This window comes from Cibotium barometz, chromosome 1, assembly GCF_041138505.1.
Source record: "Cibotium barometz isolate CiBa-2024 chromosome 1, ASM4113850v1, whole genome shotgun sequence".
NCBI lineage: Eukaryota > Viridiplantae > Streptophyta > Polypodiopsida > Cyatheales > Cibotiaceae > Cibotium > Cibotium barometz.
This window is the reverse complement of record NC_141046.1, coordinates 59766235-59788911: the sequence shown is the minus strand read 5'-3', so window position 1 is coordinate 59788911 and position 22677 is coordinate 59766235. Positions and strand designations below refer to the sequence as shown.

The window sequence follows — 22677 nt, the reverse complement described above, 5'->3', positions numbered from 1 at the left end:
CACGAGAGCGAATACACTAGCTCAAACTCAAAAACCGATGAAGAACGGAAGCCCCAAAAGAAGGGAGGCAGGAAGCGAGCAGCGGATAAGGAAGAATTGAAAGCCACCCTAGCCAAGATAACTGAAGGACATGCAAGAATAAATGGTTCTGGAGGAAGGATGGATATCTAGTGTAAAAAGTTTATAAACTAGGGACACTAAGAAAGAGTGTAAGATGCCCCTTCCTCAGCAATGTGCCATCTGTGACATGATAAATCACACCTTTGAGATATAGGAATCCAAGAGTAGCTAAAAGGTAGAGCAGGAGGTGGTAGATTTGGCCCAAGGGAAGCAAGATTAACCTGTTGTTACTGTAGTACAACCAAAAACATGACTAACTATCGAGTTTGGCAAAGACATTAGCAGGAGCTTGTACCTAGGAGATTGCAAGGAGCCCCTGGAAGTGATGGCTAGGATCGGATCACAAGGCTGAGTACCAAAAACACACAGAATAGGAAGTTTGAAGCTAGAAGAATAGATGGGGCAGCATAGAGTCCAGGAATCGGCAAGCTGGTAAAAGAAGCCTAGAGAGTGATCCGGACTATGTAAGAAAAACCGTACCACTCGGATCTAATTGAGAACAATCCAGAGCAAGATGCCTTGGATAAAAGAGGGAAAGAAAAAACTCCTAAAAAGAGTGGTAGGGGAACCTCACGGTAGTGGAAATGTGCTGGAGTGCTAGAAAGAGCCTGAAGCAACTCAAAGGGGATGGACAATGGACCCATTAAGTTGGACATGCTAGGACAAAACCAAAAAGAAACAAAGAGAAGTACCACCCCAATATCATGGAGCAAGGTGGAACCAACAGTCTTACTAAGAGCAGGAAAGAAATGAGATGAGCCTAGCATGATATCAGATGTGGGAGGACCTCAACAAGATGAAGCTTCACATTACATTAGACTAGTTCTTGTCGCTTGTACTAAATGATAGGTAGCTAGGTCCAGATGAATGGAGAGAGAAGACTCAAAGTAGCATTAAAAGCGGTGAGACAGAAGTAGGCAACTAGCAGCAACCAATTATTGGGGTCTTTTCGAAACGCCAAAGTTTTCTGTAATAGATATCCCAATGATAATAATGGGGGCCAATTATAAGTCCTAGGTGGGAAGTGTCTAGAAGCCAATAATTTTAGAGAGGTCATTTGTAGGAGAAAGAAAGAGTGAGTCAAGTGATTCCACATTTGTTTAGATGTGATGTCATATTTTAAAATATGTGCATACACATATGCTAGATCCCCCCCCCCCCCCCGCTCCCGCCCCACCCCACATGCACACCAACCCAAAAAAAGAGATGTCCCATCCTTACCTATTCTTCTGAATGACATGAATAACAATTGCCTCTTGCCATTGTTTAATGCATGCAATCCCATTAACATGGTTTTATCTAACCTTATTTTCTGAAGGATGCAAGTAAGCAAGGACAAGCCTTCTAAGGAGTTGTGTTCATTCCTCCACAATGGCAGTATGTCTTGTTAATTCATTTGATCAAATTTTTCTTGTATCTTCTCCATTTCTAAATACAAATTCTACTGACTATGGTTTTAAGTAATTCATTATCTCTATTCTATCTAGAAAAGATACTAATCAAATCATTCATTATCTCTATTCTATCTAGCAATTATGTTCAATATTGAACGTTTTAATTTCTTTCTTCTTGACTTTTTAGATGCCCTGAAACATTGGACAAAACGTCCATGATTGAAATGTTTCAATAGTGAAACACGTTTCACATTTCACCAACAAACAAAACATGTTCTGTGGTGACCATGGTTGAATTATTGCCTTAAAGCCTCTTTATTGCTCTCTTGTACCTCTTATGTGAAAATACCTTCTGTTCAACTATGACTCTCAAGTGATTTTGGCAGACTTAGTGCTGGTGTGTATCGTGCAAAACCAATAACATACCTCACACATGTTGTTGGCTAATGTCGCTTGTGTATGCATGCAAGCACTAAGAGAGGATGGTTTGGAAGCACCAGCTCCACAGAGGCTTTGGCCATGTAGCTTGTTTAGTGTAGGTTGTTGCTATGTAGCTCTAGCTATATATAGGTCCACGTTTGCTTAACCATTTTGTTCTTTGTTAGATTTGGTTTCTAGGGATTCATGGCATAATCATTGTAAGGACAGACATGTTATGTGGTTGCATCATATGTTTAGAAGATGAAGAACAAACTACATTGTGGTTATGGACTAGATGGTACATAAAGGTTTCCTTTGCTAGCTTGATGAGAACATAAAATTTACTTCCTTTTTCATATTCATAAAAAATAAAGCTTCACTATTTATGCTAGACCAGCATGGTTTTCCAAAGTGATGCTTTCTCTTTATGGTTTTATCAATGAACACCTTCAGCAGTAAGATGAGTGGCAATATAATTGCCAAAAGAAAGCATGACACGGTTACCATATAATGTCAAATGTGCGAAGTGCAACAAAAAAACAATCTTACATTCTATATTGCTACTAAATGGTGCTACATTATATCCCAAAAGGAGTGTGAGATTGACAGATGATCAAATGTATTCATGGATGCTTGGATGTAAGCACAGATTGAGTGTTTTAAGGTTCAAGTTGAGCTTCTTCTATTACAAGGTTGCTTACTTTGAGAACATTACTGCAAGTTTTGAAGATGGCAATGACCTTCTGGGGTTATGAACAAAGACTACAAGTATGAGATTTAAGTTATGTAATTGAATGTTTCTGAAACATCATGGTTGGTAACTTCCCATCTTAAATAAAGTCATGTAGCCTGCTTGCCCAGCTCATACCAACCGGCAAATAAGTATGGCAACTACTACACAAGCATTGATTAGCACAAAATGGAAACAGGATTCTTTATTTCAGTACTCCCCCAGACATTGGTGGTACTAGTCAATCTCTACTGGTGCTCAAGAAAAACACATTAAAAATGCAAATAAACATCCACTTCATCCAGAGAAAAAGATACCCACGAGTGTAATTTGGAACCTATGCATTAAAGCCATATTCCATGCATCTCTCCTTTGACACATTTCTCAAAATACCTCATTACCCTGTGCTCACTCATAGTTATGCGAACATAATCTCTTTCTAAGCTCCAAACAGAGTTAGTCCCACCAGTTGAACTTACAGGACCCGAGGTGCTATGCCTCCTAAAAGCATCAGAGGGCTTATTGTGTAAGTATTCAGAGTCAGATGAGCGACTCAAGGAAGACTCCGGCCTCTCACTTTCTCTACTGGTTACATGAGCTGTGCCTGAGTCATACTCCACCGTGATAAAAGATGTGCTGCCAGTGGTGTTCATGGGTCCAGATCCACCAACCATAGGATGGCTACCGCCATCACTTCCACCATCACCACTATCTTGAGGACTAACAGTGATAGAAAAGACACCCTCAGAGCTATTGCAGACAAGTTTCAGCGCTTGAACTACCTCACCCATGAAGGGTCGATGAGACACCTCTGGTTGAACACACATTGAAGCGATCGCTGCCACTCTGGAGAAATTATCGAAGGAGAATTTGCCCTGGAGGGCGGGATCCACCAGTATCTCTAAGCCTTCCTTACTTGAGAGAAGCGGGCGAGCCCAGTTAACCAGATTTTCCTCCCCTGATGCTTGAGACAAGTCAATTGGTTTCTTCCCAGACAGCAGTTCTAGTAAGACGACACCATAGCTGTACACATCACTCTTCACAAGCAAGTGCCCGGTCATGGCGTACTCAGGTGCAACATACCTACAACATATGGAAGTGGCACATCAAAATAAGCAGTGATTGACCAGCATCACCTATGAAACAGCCATTCTTGAGTTATCAAGTGAAAATCACATGAAGCAGCACTAAGGAGAGGGTAAAGCTGTTAGGGTGCACAAATTAAGAGGAGCCCAGGAGCCCCTAAGAGGCATCATGCTCTCAAACAGCTCATGAGAGCCGTCATGTGGCATCATGCACCCCCACAGCCCTACCCATCCATCTCTATGCTAAAAACACAACTCTTATTACCCAAATGTACCCATCACTGTTGTTGAGATGTGCCCATTTTCTTCATCTGGGGCAGCTTTGGCTAGTCCAAAATCTGATATTTTGGGAGTAAAGTCCTCCTCTAGAAGAATGTTACTTGCTTTAAAGTCGCGATGAATAACACGAGGATTAGCATCTTCATGGAGATAAGCAAGCCCTCTCGCTGCACCCAAAGCTATCTTCATGCGTGCATTCCAATCCAATGGCATCACATGCTTATCAGTGCCTGATCATGCAACCAATTCATCAGACCAGTGTAATTCCCCACCATCATGCATGAGCATGTGAGAACTATCAAACTATTCATTCCCATTGTTTACATGAGCATATTAGCAACCTTTAAAAAAATACATTGACAAGCTTTGGTAACAAACATGAGCAAACGGACATACCATGAAGATGAGACTCTACACTGCCATTGGAAATTAGCTCGTAAACGAGACAGTGGCTGTGCTCTTCTGTGCACACACCAATCAATTTGACCAGATTCCGATGATGCAGACGGCTCAGCATCTCCACCTCAGCAATGAACTCCTTACCACTTTGTTGATCGTTTCTGGTTATGATCTTCACAGCTACTTTACTTCCATCCTCCAATACACCACAAAAGACGCGGCCAAAGCCTCCCTGCCCAACAACATTCTTTGAGTTGAAATTATTTGTCGCTCTTTCTAGCTCATATAAGGAGAATGTTCTTGCTGATGTCCTGTAAGTGGCTATGCTGGAAGAAAATGATCCTGAGAGTGAACTTCTGAGTTCTGAGAGTGAACTTCCGAGTTCACTTGATGAAATGAATGCTCCCCCTGATAACACCAATAAAAAAGGAAAGGGATGTAAAGAGCACATCTCTCTCTCTCTCTCTCTCTCTCTCTCTCTCTCTCTCTCTCTCTCTTCAGAGTATCCATTGACGAGATCTCAGACTTTATTGACAAAGCAGGAGGGGGAGGGGCATCCCTACCAGGCATACTTGTGTCTATTCTCTTATATGCTGATGACATAGTGCTTATTGCAGACTCACAGGAGGGCCTACAGAAGCACATGGATGCCCTACACGACTTCTATTTGTAGAGGGGCTTGTCGGTTAACCTTGGGAAGACCAAGGTCATGATCTTCTATACTTTCCCTGGTGTGAGGAAACATACAGAGATCACCTACATGGGCAACCGGGTGGAGGTAGCAGAGTCATGTCTATTTGGGGGTCATTTTCACAAACTCCGGCAATCACTTCTCCATGAGACAGGCATCACAAGACAGATTGACTAGGGGATACGCTGCACTTGCCCTCCTAGGGAGACACTGCCACCAGACACATTTCCAGGAACCCAGGACAGCTTTTGACACACTAGGCACTAGTCTTATCAGCGGCAGATCGACAGTGCATAGCGTCCAGAGATTTTGATGCTATATAGATTGATATGCAACAGACCATCACCATATCATTCGAGCAGAGTTTGCTACAGCACCTATGGTGGTAGAGGCCTTATTCCAGATTGTCACACAGAGGATACTTGCGATGGATTTGTCATGGTCACCATACCTGGCACTACAGTCTTCTCAGGCAATAGCGGAGAGAGGGATGCATCCATCCTGGTATGCTTCTCACATGGTTCACCACACACCGGCTATAGATGAGGCCACTACCCCATTTCAGTATGACCCAGACTCCCCCTACACCAGGCACTCACATGTGGATAGGAATTGGGTAATTTGATACGACTTGCTACAGTCACACATTTGAGACACATGGATTACCCCAGGGGAGCCCCTACCACCCAAGATGCAGTCATATAGTAACCATTTTCTGAGGCTTACAAACAATGGATTCATACAGAGAACAGGGGACTTGGATGTTTTCGTGTCACATGCCATGAGGATAGCACTTGGTCAGCTTAGGGTGTCATCCCATAGGCTCGAGATTGAGGTTGACAGAGCTGCAAGGATCCCTAGAGAGAGCAGACTCTGTAGATTGTACCATGGAGGAGTAGAGTTTAATCATTATATTTGTCAGTCTGGTGTATTATGAGATCGAGGGGAGATTCCACTGCCTATTCAGAGAGGGGTTTGAGCCATTAGCTCGGGTTATGGAGTATCCAGCTCAACGTTCTCTAGGACTCTTCCTCTTGGGGATCCGATGACATAGAGAGTTACTATTCAGAGATCCTCGACCCCGGCACCCATCTCAGTCTACCATCACCAGTTTTTCCCACCCACAGGAGGACACTCAAACGGAAGCGATGCGGGGCCCACCATCTCGCCCCTCGATTGGAGTTACCCTGCCTTGTGCCACCGTACTTCGGAAACGTTCCACCTTGAAACGGGGTAGGAAACGCTGAGTTTCACCCCTTGACAAGTGCTCATTGAAACGCTCGACCAAAACGGCTATACACACTTTTTTTTTTGTAAAGCTTCATGTCATTAATTACAGGTGAGAAACCTCAAAACGAGGAAAACCCACCAAAAAGACCATATACAAGGGAGACTACTAGAGTGTTCACTATGTTCAGTGTGAACATAGTTAAACATCTAAAAACAATCTGTAAAAAGAGCATACAGAGATGAGTCAATCTCATGAAGAGAGAGACAGTCATATAAAGATTGCTGAAGAGAGGTACGGAAGAATGAGTAAGCATCCAAGTAAGGCCTAGCAAAAACTATCCTGTTGCAAGACTGCCAGGTAGTCCATAAAGCCCAGTAGCGAACCCAATCAAAGAAGACTTTATAGGATCTAAGGGGTGAAGGGAGAAGACCGAAGATCCAAAAGTATTTTCCAAAGGGTGCCTGTCGGAAGCGGGCTCTCAAACGTGCAGCAATCCGATCCAATAAAGTCCTGGTCAGAGGACAACTCCACAAAAGATGAAAGACTGTCTCTTGAGAAGCACCACAACTATGCCAAGTTGAAGGTGCCAAAAGTCGCCTAGCCAAGAAAAGGCCGACTGGCAAGACTCCAATCAAGCATCTCCATAAAAAAAGTCTACTTTTCAAAGGAAGACTGCATTTCCAAAGAGAATGAAGCCGCTGTTTCCACCAACCCTGACTTTTATGAAGATGCCAAATCTGATTCGCATGTTCTTGAACCCAAGAGGCAGGCAACAAGAGATGATATATCGAATGAACCGAAAGTTTAGCCATTGATAAAGGGCCTCGTGCAGGTTGTTCTCTTCTAAGGCTCCAATCAACCAAACGATCAGAACGATCCAAATCTGCAATTGGTTCAAAAGGAGCAAGAAGCTAAAACGGCTATACACACACACACACACCCAACATACATACATACACAAATAAATAAATGCACATATACATACATACATACATACATATACATATACATATAAATATAAATAATGTATTTATGTATATACGCATATGATGTATGTATGTAATAGTCTCTGTGCGTGCATGAGAGAGAGAAAGACAGAGATTTGAAACTGAGAACACGGAATGGTGTTTCAAGGTTTCACAAAACGCGAAACGCGTTTCAAGGTTTCAGCGTTTCATGGTGACCATGCTTCGGAGAGCCAAATAGCCTCACCCTCTTGGACGTAGAGCACCCCAGGCTCACCAGCCCTAGATTGATAAGATCCTCACCTGCTGCCACCGAGCATCTGTAGCTCCTACCTCGTTAGCTTCCCTCGGCTCTGGGCCCTCTCCCTCTCACCGAAGCTGGACATCCTTTTTATGAACCCCTACCACACATCGACGGATATTTCCCTCTCCACACTCACACGCCCGTATCCTCTACGACCACTTTGTATCCACAATGATGAGGATGGTGATCATCCATGATGAGGATGACGATGATGATCCATACACATCTACATTTACCTGGGGATTAGTGTTAGTTTTTTTTTGTTATGTTGCCTTTTGTTTTCGATGCTGAGAGTCCATGGACACATTATTTGTACATCTTTTGTCTCATAGACCCATTGGGTCTTTTGCAAGATGTTAATTTATATCTTCTTCTCTCAAACATGGTAAAACCATGAGGGCCTTCAATTGGAGTTATTCCTAGCCGAGCTTTTGTCATGGCTTCTTTACCCCAAAACTGGTCTAAGAACAGCACTAGACCCATTCACAAGACAAGACACCCAATAAATCCACAGAACTACTCGGCCATCATGGTTCGTCATCTCATGGCCAACAAGCAGTAGAGGCACACCTGAATGATTGGGAAGAGCAACAAGGGATTAGAGCCGCTCGCCAAGCAGGTTTTCAGCGAGATTATTCCCACAACTAGACCACATATTCACACTCAGAGACATCATTGAGGAAACCAAACATAGGAGATTTGTTGTTCCTTTGTGGATTTTAGCAAGGCCTCTGACATAGTTCTACGAGCTCGATTGATCAGTTGATTGAGACATAAAGGGGTGTAAGATGAGGTCATATGGGCCATTGTAACACTCTATGAGTGTGCTATCAGTGTGTCATTGGCCGAGAACACACAAAGCAGGGCTTCCAGAGCTTGTACAGAGCAAGATTGGGGTGAAACAAGGCTGCCCCCTCCTCCCCAGTCTTCAGGTTCTATTTCATTGATTTCATTGATGGATTGGGTGGTGAGGGGTCTACCCTAGCTAAGACAATAGTATCCATTCTCTTTTATGCAGATGATGTAGCATTATTGTCACACAAAACAGAGGGCTTACACTCCTGTAGAGACGAGACCTAAGTTTGAAAGGAAACGTGTTTCGGTTGTGGCTATGTATATGCCGAAATGCCTATGGAGGGGCGTTTGTTGATCACAAGCCTGCTAGGGTATGTGCGCAGTGAATGGAACTCCATGGTAGGGTGAGAAAAGAAAGCTAACTGTAGAGAGAGAGAGAGAGAGAGAGAGAGAGAAATGAAATGAAATGATATATTAACGTCTCTAAGAATGTTGGTACACTCAGATGAGATCATGGTTTGACCTACATGGTTTGTGGATAGAGGTACTACCACCCTTTCAATACAGTCTGGATTGTCCATTTTTGGATCTCACCCGCTCAGAGCAAAACCGCGTGATCAGGATGGATATCATCAGAGTGGACACAAAGAGGACATGGACTAACCCCCTTGAGCCCTTGGGCACGAAAATGGCTCATTACAAGAGCCATTTTCTACACCTCTCACCGGATGATTTTATCACCCGCCCGGCTTACATGGATGTACACCTATCACGTGGGATACGTTGTGCCATTGGACAGATCCGGACCTCATCACACCAGCTGCAGATGAGATAGGGCGATATGTGCATCAGATCGTGGATGACCGCATTTGTCAGCTATGCTACCAGGAGGTAGAGACAGAGGAACACTACATTTGCCGATGTACAGTCTATTATGAGATCCGAGGGAGATATCACTGCCTCTTCCGAGAGGGTTTTGGGCCGTTACGCAGGGTCATGGAGTTTGAGGATCAGAGATGCCTAGGATTGTTTCTACTTGTGCTCAAGAGACACAGAGAGACCCTCTTGGCAGACAGGAGGCCGAGCCATGATGTACCTAGACAGAGGACCCTAACAGATTTCTTCGGCACCAGCACCAGCAACCCAGCCCACACACCTCCTGATACCTCCTCCATTGGGCCATCAGGGCACCGACCACGCTCCCAGGGAGTCACCACTGATAGAGCAGTTATCTTATGTCGTGCTCGTCGGCCACGCCCACCACGATCCCGACCACGGCATCCTCACCATCGCCAAGTAGACATATGACCTTACGTACTCTACCGGATCCCCCCGGAAAGTGAACTGAGGCTGTGATCTCGTCACCCATGCCTGTGTGGTGTTAAACACCATAACCTTGGGTTTTTCCAAGGTTCACTGTCAGATCTCTATCCGCACAGAAAGCTTGTAATGCATCCAGGTGTCTCTCTAGTCCCTCTGGAGAGTCTGAGATTAGAACAATATCATCAACATATAACAAGATGGGTATCAACACCCCTGCCAGGCATGCCCCTGGGCCTCCCAATTTGTCTACATAATCAGAGACTGCATCAATGTACAATCCAAAGAGGGTGGGCAATAGCGGGCATCCCTGCTTCACCCCTATCGTGCTGGTCACCCTATCAGATAGTCTGCCTGGAGCTCGGACTCTGCTTGTCATAGACTCATACAAAGCATATATCCCCCACTGCATATCCTCGGGTACCTCAATGTCATGCAATCTGTGCATAAGCCTGGCATGTGATACGGTATTGAAGGCCTTGCGGAAGTCCACAAAGCAGCAGTATATTCTTCTCTTCCGTGCCCTGTCCTCTTCAGTAAGTGCCCGAAGTGTCACTATATGATCCAAGGTAGTAAATCCTCTCCTGAAGCCAGCCTGTCCATGTGCTCGATGACCATGCCTCTCTGTCCATCGGCTCAGCTCCGACTCCAATATAGAGCCATATAATTTGGCCAACTAATGACCAATCATGATCGTCCTGTAGTTGCCTGGTACCATGGGGTCCCCACTCTTAAAAAGTGGTACAATGATATGCTCTGTCCAGCTTGTCGGAAACCCTCACAAATGGCACGATTAAACACACGTACGATGAGTGGAGCCAAAGTGTCTCGTGCATATGAGAAGTGCTCTCCAACTAGCCCATCATGATCCTGTGCCTTTCCATTCTGTAACCTGTCTATCGCATCTAGAACCATCCGCATAGTAAAAAAGGTGCTGCTAGTAGCCGGTCTAGCTCCCAGTGGAGGGGGGGTGGGGAGCTGTCCTGGTGCATCATATAGCTCTCTAGCATAAGTATGCCATGCCTCAGGTGCAGTAATCGGAGTACCAGGCTGTCTCTCCTGAAACATCTTCCATGCCCTCTTGTTGTCCTTCCCCAGGAAGAGTTGGTAGATCTCCTCCTCTAGCTTAGCCAGATAGGGTCGTTTCTTCCTCCGCACAAGGCGCCGAAAGATCATCCTGGCCTGTCTATGCGTGTGAGACCCAATGGCAATCTCACACTGTAGTTGTGCTCGTGTCTCACGACACTCATCATCATACCAACTGTTCTGTGGGGCAGTGCTGCGGGGGTGGGTGGAAGGGATCATAGTGCAGGGAAACACATATGAGGCGGATGCATGTAGAACACCTGCCAATCCTCTCGTGATCTTGTCCAGAGGGCTATACGAGTCTAAAGCGAACAAGCCATCAGATACTGCATCCCGATAAACCCCAACTGTCTCATGTGTAAACTGATATCTCAGGTACCTAGGTAGATGAGTGGCTAGCCCATCTCTCGGGGATCTACCTACTAGTGTGAAACTCGGGTATGCATGATCGGCTGCTATGCCAATGGGCCTACTAGAAATCCTGAAACCCTGCACATCAGGTATCAATGAAGGAGATCCCATTAAGTAGTCCACTGTGCTCGCTCCCCCTTTAGAGTTCCAGTGCGTGAGAGCATCTGATCCTTGCCATCTCGATAAGCCATTGTATATGACCAACCCATGTGCACTCCCGAGTGTGAGAAAATGCCTGCCCTAATCTATAATCTCCCCCTCATCTTGTGTTGATCTCTACAACCCTACATCCTCTGCCGTGATCTCCCGGTACATAGCCTCTTGAGTATCATACAACTCTGCCTACTCTGTGCCTGTACGTGCATTAAAGTCTCCCAATAGTAATATGTCTCCCATGCTAGCAAACCTCATGATATCATCATATAGTGGTATATAGGGCGACTCCCCTGATGGTGCAAACCTGGAGTGGACTGGGGGAAAGTAGCATACCGCCACATATAGCTCACGGAGCCCCATGTACCTCACATCTGCATCTCTATGTACCACATGTATTTTGTCATGAAGCTCCTCCCTGTAAAGTATTGCCACTCCTCCAGATCCTCTGGTACCTCCCACTGTGCGTGACTAAGGGCGGAAAACTGATTCCCATCTATAACCCCGGACGTCAGGAAGCCTCTTGTTTGTGCATTGATGGGTCTCCGTATACATAGCAATATCACTGTGTCTGAAAGTATCCTCAAAGTATCCTGCATCTGTTCTAAGGGCTACGTTGCAATTCCACACCGTGAATCGCAAGGTCTCATAGGCCGCACACCGTGAAGCGGGCCTCCTCTCCGTAATGATGACTCGGCCATCTCTGTATAACGCCTGAAACCGATCCCGTCAAGTGGGAATAGACTCCGTTGGACACCCACACGCGTAATAGCACAACTTAAATATCACAATTTGAATGGACAACTTAATAACAACTGAAAACTGAAATGAAATGAAATGTTGATCAATGGACACCAGCACTGGGGCTAGAACAGGCCGACCCCCCCCCCTCAATATATGATATATTATTGGGAGTATTTAAAAGATACAATGCTCCATGGGTTCAATGAACCAGATGATGTCCATGTACAACTGAGATGAATACAGTTACCGAACAAGAGACTCGAAGTTGATGTTTGAAGGAGAGCAACCCACTTGAGTAGTCTAGTCTCTACGGTCCTGTGCCTTCACTGGAATCCGCGGAGAGCGCCCCACTGGTATTCTAGGACCACGCAAAAACAGGCACTCCCGTACTAACGCCGGGCTCTCCTGATCTCGGCCTCCATGGACCGTGCTTCTCCAGAAGCTTGGACTACCCGGCACCGAACGGGTGTTAGCAGTAGAGAGTATCCCTTATCAGATTTACATCAAAGTCCTTTACTTAAATCTCAATCCACTTACTTGTAGCTCGCTAGTGGAAGACAAATACCCGAAGCGTCTAAGTGCACCTGCTAAGCTCAACCGCCTACTGAATGGAGAGGAGGCCTGGGCGCAGCCACCCGAGTGGAGGTCTGGGGGCACAGCCGCCTGTGGAAGAGAAACGCAACCGCCTGAGGAGGGCAGAAGAAGCCACCTGTAGAGGGGAGGAGCGCAACCACCTATTGTGGAGAGGTGCAGCCGCCTGTGGCCGCCTGTGGAAAGGAGGTGCAGCCGCCTACTGTAGAGAGGCGCAACCGCCTGTGGCCCCCTGTGGAAAGGAGGCGCAGCCGCCTGCAGTGGAGAGGCGCAGCCGACTGTGGAAAGGAGGCGCAGCTGCCTGCAGAGGAGAGGCGCAGTCGCCTATGGAGGGGAGGAGCGCAGTTGCCTATGGAGGGGAGGAGCGCAGCCGCCTGCTGTGGAGAGCGCAGCCGCCTGCAGAGTGGAGGGAAGTGCAGCAACCTGAGGGCAAGCGGAGAAGAGATGATCGCTTGCCAATCCTCCCCAAGCTGGTGAGATGGTCGCTCCGTTGTAGGTGTTGGAGAGACAGCACACGTCCAACAGCTGGCCGGCCCCCCTAGCTTGCATGGAGGCGGCCAGTTCCAAGGTGGGGGGTGGGTAGGTGGCCATGCACCAAACCCCACACATAAAGGGTTCCCTTTACCCTTCATAATTAAAACGTGGGTGCCCAAAAACATGGGTGCCCACCCTACCAAGGACATCATTAAATATTTGGGAGGGTACCCACTCTTTAATGAATGTGAACTTGCCACCTTCTAAAAACAAAGGTTAAAAAGAATGGTATAAAGTAAACAAGTGCAATACACTTACCACCTGTTCACATGCAACAAAACTCGTCAGAAGACAGAGCAAACTTCACGACTCACTGGCAAGCATCCCCGCTCAGTAAGTGGCACGTCAAACAAGCAAACACAAGAATACAAGTCATGCGAAAACAGTTCCAAACATGCAAAACATGAATGCATGTGCAAATAGTATCATGGACATATCTCCCGTTCATGGAACAAGTACTAAACATCTGTCGAGCACAATGATGGCACGACAGAAAACATAAATCCTGGTCTTCCTATGGAGTGACAGTCCCATAGGTAAGACACAGATCCAGGCACGAGCCTCCCTATGGAGCGACAGTCCCATAGGCAAGGCACGGCACAAATATTGGCTCTTCCATGGCGTGACAATCCCATGGATAGAACACATTCCAGGTCATCTCCCGTCCATACAACACCATCCTGCTAACACACGGGTGGCACCAGTCTAGCACCCGTCCATGTTATGCAAAAATACTGGCCCCTTCACATGAGACACCGGCCTGGCCTCAAGTGAACGAGACACAAATCTGGAGATGGACCAAATGGTCGGCCAATTGGTGACATCCCCCCGGGCTTCTAGAGAGTTGTCCTCAACTGAAAAGCCTCAAGATATGCCTGCAACAACTATGGGTAGTCAACAAAATAATCCTCAGTTACCCACTTTGCATCAATGGGCAAATAATTCTTGAATTTCACAAGGTATCTCTTGGAAAACTTTCCTGCAGGTAGCTTTCGCTCCTTGTGAAAGACAATCTATTCTGGCTGGAAGATCTCGTCAAGCTCATCTATCTCTGGTGGATCTTCTGTGATAGGCTCGTCAGGATCTGGCCCGACATATTTCCGGAATAGACTCACATGAAATGCATTGTGAATCTTCTAATGACTAGGTAAAGCAAGTCTGTAGGACACTTCATTGATCTTTTGAATCACCTTGAAGGGTCCATAGTAGCGAGGAGAAAGCTTAGGATATGATCCTTCTCGTCCTGGCCTTTTCCGAAGCCTAGCTTTCTCAAATTTTAGCAAAACCCAATCACCTTCTTTGACTTGCATGTCCCTTCTATGCTTGTCAGCAGCCATTTTATGCTTATCTTGTGACCTTGCAATGGCTGTCCGTACCTGAGCAAAGGCTACATCCAAGTCACGAACATACTCATCAGCTGCAAAAATCTCATCCTTTGTACGAAGGATGGGTGGCAATACCACTCTGCCATAAATAATCTCAAACGGGGCCTTTCCCGTGCCACAAGAAAAACATTTTCCCTCCTTGGCATATTGCTCCCTTTGCTCGGGAGTCAAGCCAAATTTGTTCTTCTTTGGCCTTGATCTTTAGATGAGGTGTTTTCAGCTTTACCTCCCTTCTGGGTCTCCCGGAAGTTCTTTTTAGGTGGCTGTCCACCTTTTTGCAGATTTGGGACAGCCTTATCTTTACCCTTTGAACCGCCTTGATCTTGCTTAATTTTGAGCACCAATTGCTCCGTAGCAAGAGCAGAGGCTGTAAGCTGTTGCAAAGTATGTTTCGGGTACAATTCAATGCCCGAACGATAAGCTGGTTGCAATCCGGAGCGAAACTTCCTCTTTCTTTCATCCTCAATGATTTGCATAAAAGGAGTTACCTCAAGCAACACTTTCCAAAACTTATTGACATACTGTTGCACACTTTCATTATCTCTTTGCTGAAGTCTATCCCACTTTTGGGTGAGAGTTTGCTCCGCATTAAGTGGCAAGAACTGAGCATAAAATCTGTCCTTAAACTCTTTCCAAGTGCAAATGGGGTCTTTGGTGATCTTTTCAGTGATCCACCAATGAGCAGTGGTCCCCTTCAAGAACATGCTAGCATGGCGTACTTTAGACTTCTCAGTGAAGTCCTCATCGCTAAAAGCAATATCAAACTGTGCCACAAATGCTAATACTTTGGAAGCATCATGCTCTCCATGAAAAACATCAAACTTAACGGACTTGTCACCTGCTTTAAATTCCTTGAGCTTTCTGGCATAAGGCTCATGGTCCTCTCTTTTTCTTTTCCCCTTTTCCAACGGGGCAGCCCTATCTACATGGGCTCCATGGGCCATCATGGAAGTTTCATGAAGCACGGTGGCATGTGTTCCACGAACCTGAGAATCAGATGCATGTGACCTTCCTGCATAAGGCAATGTCTCTCCATGAGACAACTCAGTAGGCAAAGCTCTTCTAGTGGCAGACCTGTCACCCCTTCCATGGGATACATGTCTTGAATGCATGTAACCATCATGCCCTCCATGAGCACTAGCATACATTTACCTGTTAGCCTTTGTGCCTTGTGGAGAAGATGCATGACGAGAGGTGACTGTCACCTCTTCCCTTTGCATAAATGACCTCAACCTTTGAGATGCGGGATCTTCATGCTTCAAGCGAGGTGGATTTCTGAATTTCAGCTCTCCATCTTCCCCCTCTTTGATGTCACTTTTGCGGAGGAGGTAAGAAAGTGCCAACTCCCTTGGCTTCTTGCCCATTTCCCGTGCCATGGACTCAAAAGTCACGTCTACCATTGCATCGGCTTTCCTTGCTTCAATGGCACTTTGCACATGGAGATCTTCATGCAAAAATTTCAGCTCTTGCTCTTGTGCCTGCAAAAGCTTTCTCATATGCTCCAATTCAGCCCTCATTGCATCAGGCTTTTCTTCTTGCATGACTGTCTTTCCTCGAGACAGTTGTCCCCTTGAATCACTATCATTTACTCTCTCAAGGGGCTTGTGCCTTCCTTGTAAAGCATTAGACCCACGTGAGGCACTTGATAGGCCCCTCGAATTAGGCACTCCCAAAGGGTTGCCTTGGCTGTCCATTGTGTTAAGTGTGCTAGAAGCGGGGTGTCCAATACACAGGTTCGTTTCCCCACTAAGAAGAGGGAAATAACCGTGCTCTGATACCAATGAAACCGATCCCGTGGGAATAGACTCCGTTGGACACCCACACGCGTAATAGCACAACTTAAATATCACAATTTGAATGGACAACTTAATAACAACTGAAAACTGAAATGAAATGAAATGTTGATCAATGGACACCAGCACTGGGGCCGGAACGGGCCGACCCCCCCCCCCCCCCCCTCAATATATGATATATTATTGGGAGTATTTAAAAGATACAATGCTCCATGGGTTCAATGAACCAGATGATGTCCATGTACAACTGAGATGAATACAGTTACCAAACAAGAGACTCGAAGTTGATGTTCGAAGGAGAGCAACCCACTTGAGTAGTCTAGTCTCTACGGTCCTGTGCCTTCACTGGAATCTGCGGAGAGCGCCCCACTGGTGTTCCAGGACCACGCACAAACAGGCGCTCCTGTACTAACGCCTGGCTCTCCCGATCTTGGCACCCATGGACCGTGGTTCTCCAGAAGCTTGGACTACCCGGCACCGAACGGGTGTTAGCAGTAGAGAGTATCCCTTATTAGATTTACATCAAAGTCCTTTACTTAAATCTCAATCCACTTACTTGTAGCTTGCTAGTGGAAGACATACCCAAAGCGTCTAAGGGCAGCTGCTAGAGATCTGAGCACAGCCGCCTGCTGAATGGAGAGGAGGCCTGGGTGCAGCCACCCGTGGAGGCCTGGGGACGCAGTTGCCTGTGGAAGAGAAACGCAACCGCCTGAGGAGGGCAGAAGAAGCCACCTGTAGAGGGGAGGAGCGCAGCCGCCTGCTGTGGAGAGGCGCAGCCGCCTGTGGAAAGGAGGGGCAGCCGCCTGCAGTGGAGAGGCGCAGCCGCCTATGGAGGGGAGGAGCGCAGCCGCCTGCTGTGGAGAGTGCAGCCGCCTGCAGAGTGGAGGGAAGTGCAGTAACTTGAGGGCAAGCGGAGAAGAGATGATCGCCTGCCAATCCTCCCCAAGCTGGTGAGATGGTCGCTCCGTTGTAGGTGTTGGAGAGAGAGCACACGTCCAACAGCTGGCCGGCCCCCCTAGCTTGCATGGAGGCGGCCAGTTCCAAGGTGGGGGGTGGGTAGGTGGCCATGCACCCACCCCCACACATAAAGGGTTTCCTTTACCCTTCATAATTAAAACGTGGGTGCCCAAAAAAATGGGTGCCCCCCCTACCAAGGACATCATTAAATATTTGGAAGGATGCCCACTCTTTAATGAATGTGAACTTGCCACCTTCTAAAAACAAAGGTTAAAAAGAATGCTATAAAGTGAACAAGTGTACCACCTGTTCACACGCAACAAAACTCGTCAGAAGACAGAGCAAACTTCACAACTCACTGGCAGGCGTCCTCGCTCAGTAAGTGGCACACAGGCAAACACAAGAATACAAGTCATGCGAAAACAGTTCCAAACATGCAAAACATGAATGCATGTGTAAATAGTATCATGGACATATCTCCCGTTCATGGAACAAGTACTAAACATCTGTCGGGCACAATGATGGCACGACAGAAAACATAAATCCTGGTCTTCCTATGGAGTGACAGTCCCATAGGTAAGACACAGATCCAGGCACGAGCCTCCCTATGACAGTCCCATAGGCAAGACACGACACAAATACTGGCTCTTCCATGGCGTGACAATCCCATGGATAGAACACATTCCAGGTCATACACGGGTGGCACCAGTCTGGCTCCCGTCCATACGACACCATCCTGCTAACACACGGGTGGCACCAGTCTGGCTCCCGTCCATACGACACCATCCTGCTAACACACGGGTGGCACTAGTCTGGCTCCTGTCCATGTTATGCAAAAATACTGGCCCCTTCACATGAGACATCGGCCTGGCCTCAAGTGAACGAGACACAAATCTGGAGATGAACCAAATGGTCGGCCAATTGGTGACACCGCCCATTTCCCCTCTTTCCTTGCCTCAAGCACACGCAGCATGTGTTCCTTCCGGTGTGTTTTCTGTGCTGGTGTAAGATCCTCATCCAAATAAATCTTTTCCCCCTTAAGGGCCATCCTTTTGGAAAAAAAGACCTTCTTCTTCTCCAAGTCACCAAACCTAATGATCAATATCTTCGCCCTGGTTTCATCTCTGCCGACTCGCCATGCTCCGGTAATGGGTACATCAGTGGCTCCAATTTTTGTTGCAAGAGCTTTTGAATCCTCTTGGGGATTTCCCCTAACTTCCCACCCAACTACACGTACATGTAAGGGACGTGCCCGTCTCTTGGCTTCCTCTTCCAATGTAGCATTCATCACCTCTACTTTATTGACTGGTGTATCCTTCTGTCTTTTTACTACTTCAATCCATGGGTTGACTTCCTCAATTTGTTTCTTTGTGGCACTGGCAATTTCAGCCCATGAATGCATTTCCTTCTCACTTGCAGCCACTTTTGCCTTACATGATTCCAAAGTGTTTTGCATTTCTGTGATGTCTTTTTCGCGGTCAACCATACATGTCTTCAAAGTGCTTTCGTACGATGCAACTGTTGTGCCAATCTCTCGGAGCATGTCATCCTTCCATTTCTGCATCTCTTTTTTCATTTCCGTGTGCATCAAGGCTTGGGCTAATTCCATCTCAACCCGTACTTGGGCTTGCATTTCTCCCTTCAATTGGACATATATCTCTTCCTTCAGCGTTTCGTATATCACTTTCCTTTGGGCATGCATCTGTTCGGTCCATTCCTTTTCAAGCTCCTGTCGCATGGTGTTCATCTCTGTCCTTATGTGAAGCTGCAGCTCCTCATAAAGGGCCTCATCTCGTCGGGCCATCTTCGTAATCCTTCGTGAGCCAGGGGACATGATTCCTTCCCTCAGTCTTCTGCGGTAGGCATTTGGTGCCTTCATGGGGGTGTGAAAGGTTGTCTCACCATCCTGTTCCCCCTCTAGGGGTTGAGACATGTTTTCCCCTACTAGTTGCTGCCTTGGGAGCCTGAGCAAGGGTGGGTGGGAAAAGGGTGCACAGCTGAGAACTGGCAATGCACCTTACTGTACCTTCTGCCCGACTGTACCTCCTGCACCTTACCGTTTGCACCTGCGCAGCCTGCCAATAGTCCTCCAGCCGTCTACAGTTCTACCCGACAGTATGCAGAAGAAAGAAAGAAAGAAAGAAAGATTTTATTAACGTCTTCCAAAAGACCGAACTCGGCCTATGAGACAAATCGGAGTACATGTATGGGGTATCCTCTGTCATCCCAACAAAATGAAAAAGTACTGAATAAAAAAGCTGAATCTGGATGTGTAGGGGATGGAGTTCCTCTAGCCGTCTGCAATTCTACCCGACATTATGCAGAAGAGAGAGAGCATCAAATGCTTCAGTCCGTCGGTGAGAGAAAAGGGAGTCTAGCGCTTCAGCCCGTCGGAGAGCGAGCCCGAGTCCCGTCGCAGAGCGAGCTAGAGTTGGAGAGCGAGCCAGAGTCGGAGAGCGAGCCAGTGGCAAAAGCGCGGATCACAGCAAAGAGGCGGGCAGAGGCGCACAGGTCATCTCAGCAGGTCATCTCGACAGCGTGCAGATCATCATGGGTGGGCACAGAGCCAATGGTCAGCAGTGCGCAGGTGAGAGAGAGAGAGAGAGAGAGAGAGAGAGAGAGAGAGAGAGAGAGAGAGAGAGAGAAATGAAATGATATATTAACGTCTCTAAGAGGCCATAATGGCCTATGAGAACAAAACTGAGAGTACATCTAAAGTTGGTGTCTCATCAAAGAGAACAACCAAATGAAACTGAAAAGTACAATAAACTGACTATCTTACAGTTATAAGAATTGTAAGTAAGACTCCTAGATGATACTGAGTAGAAAATACTGGAAAATGTATATCAAGTAGATCCATGTATGTTGATCAGTTGAGTGCTACCCTCTCCTCAGATCAAATATCTCCGCCATGGGGCTATCTAGAATGGAGAGCTCGTAGAAGCGAGGTAGGTGCCTCCGATGCCGAGCAATAATGGCTCTGATCTAGTGATGGTGAGGATGTTGTGGTCGGGGTCCTGGTGGGCATGGCCGACGAGCACGACATAAGACGACTGCTCTATCAGTGGTGACCCTCTAGGAGCGTGGCTGGTGTCCTGATGGCTCGATGGAGGAGTTATCAGGAGGTGTGTGGGCTGGGCTGTTGGTGCTGGTGCCGAAGAAATTTGTCAGGATCCTTTGTCTAGGTACATCATGGCTCGGTCTCCTGTCTACCAAGAGAGTCTCTCTGTGTCTCCTAAGCTCAAGTAGGAACAATCCCAGGCATCTTTGATCCTCAAACTCCATGACCTTGCATAACGGCCCAAAACCCTCTCGGAAGAGGCAGTGATCTCTCCCTCGGATCTCATAATATACTGTACATCGGCAAATGTAGTGCTTCTCTGTCTCTGTCTCCTGGTAGCATAGCTGACAAATGCGGTCATCCGAGATCTGATGCACATATCGCCCTGTCTCAATCCATAGCTAGTGTGATGAGGTCCGGATTTGTCCAATTCCACTATGTATCCCATGTGATAGGTGTACATCCATGTACATCGGGCAGGTGATAAAACCATCTGGTGAGAGGTGCAAAAAATGGCTCTTCTAATGAGCCATTTTCGTGCCTAAGGGCTCAAGGGGACTAGTCCATGTCCTCTCTCTGTCCACTCTAACAATATCCATCCTAATCACGCGGTTTTGCTTTGAGCAGGTGAGATCCAAAAATGGACAATCCAAGCTGTACTGAAAGGGTGGGAGTGTCTTTATCCGCAAAAACATGTAGGTCAAACCATGATCTCATTTGAGCATACCAGCAATGAGTATCTCCATCCTCTGCCAACTGTATGGATGAGGTCAATGCCAATTGGGAGTACCTCTGCTGAGGGAGCTTCCATAGCTGCTGTAAAAAGGCAACTGCCTGGAATAGGGCCTCAGTCACTACCGGTGCGGCACCCAACTCACCTCGAACAATCTCATGTAGTACCAATGATTAGCTTGGCACGTGGTCCGGTATCGAAGGCTTTGCGTAAGTCCACAAAGTAGCAGTATATTCTTCTCTTCTGTGCCCTGTCCTCTTTAATACATGCCCGAAGTGTAAGTATGTGATCCAAGGTAGTAAATCCTCTCCTGAAGCTGGCCTTTCCCTGTGCTCAGTGACCATGCCTCTTTGCCCAGCGGCTCAGCCCCAACTCCAATATAGAGCCATATAGTTTGGCCAAGTAATGACCAATCACGATCATCCTCTAGTTCCCGGGTACCATGGGGTCCGCACTCTTAAAAGAGTGGTACAATGGTATGCTCTGTCCAGCTTGCCGGCAAACCCTCACAAATGGCACGATTAAACACATGTACAATCAGCGGAGCCACAGTATGACGCGCATATGAGAAGTGCTCTCCAACTAGCCCATCATGACCTGTGCCTTTCCATTCTGTAACCTGTCTATCACATCTAGCACTATCTGCATAGTAAAAAAGGTGCTGCTAGCCGGTCTAGCTCCCAGTGAAGGGGGGGTGGGGGGCTGTCCTGGTGCATCATACAGTTCTCTAGCATAAGCATGCCATGTCTCAGGTGCAGTAATTGGAGTACTAGGCTGTCTCTCCTGAAACATCTTCCATGCCCTCTAGCTGTCCTTCCCTAGGAAGAGTTGGTAAATCTCCTCCTCTAACTTAGCCAGGTAGGATCGTTTCTTCCTCCGCACAAGGCGCCAAAAGATCATCCTCGCCTATCTGTGTGTGTGAGTCCCAATGGCAATCTCACGCTGTAGCTTTGCTCGTGTCGCGCGACACTCATCATCATACCAACTGTTCTGTGGGGCAGTGCTGCGGCGGCCGCCCGGGGGGGGGGGGGGGTGTTGGAAGGGAAGGGAAGGGATCATAGTGCAGGAAAACGCATATGAGGTGGATGCATGTAGTGCACCTGCCACTCCTCTCGTATTCTCGTTCAGAGGACTATGCGGGTCTAAAGCAAACAAGCCATTAGATACTGCATCTCAATAAACCCCAGCTGTCTCACGTGTAAACTGATATCTTGGGTACCTAGGTAGATGAGTGGTTGGCCCATCTCTCGAGGAACTACCTACTACTGGAGCCAAGTGGATGGGTGGACCCAACAAGTGGCACACCACCAGCCAAGCGACTCTCTCTCTCTCTCTCTCTCTCTCTCTCTCATGCTTGGAGAATCTCCATCAATTAAGGAAAACACACACTGTTGCTGCCATATAAGCCATACAGCTTGTGCCTTGTTGACGTGCCTATATGTGTGAACCTCTGCTGCAGCTGCTTTCTCCTGTGTGTTGCCCATGAGAGAGAGAGA

At 47.0% G+C, this 22677-nt stretch overlaps 1 protein-coding gene across 1 annotated transcript in view; it reads right to left on the bottom strand.

Moving 5' to 3' along the window:
* Positions 1-2843: 2843 nt before the first annotated feature.
* Positions 2844-22677, bottom strand: part of LOC147642249 (receptor-like serine/threonine-protein kinase ALE2) — a 57457-nt gene continuing 37623 nt past the window's right edge. Inside the window, exons 4-6 of the mRNA XM_086804400.1 lie at positions 4425-4835; positions 4015-4258; positions 2844-3747 (exon numbers count right to left, since the gene is read on the bottom strand). Of these exons, the coding sequence (XP_086660526.1) occupies positions 3009-3747; positions 4015-4258; positions 4425-4835 (1394 nt within the window). The 3' untranslated portion in view covers positions 2844-3008. The remainder of the gene's footprint in view (positions 3748-4014; positions 4259-4424; positions 4836-22677) is intronic.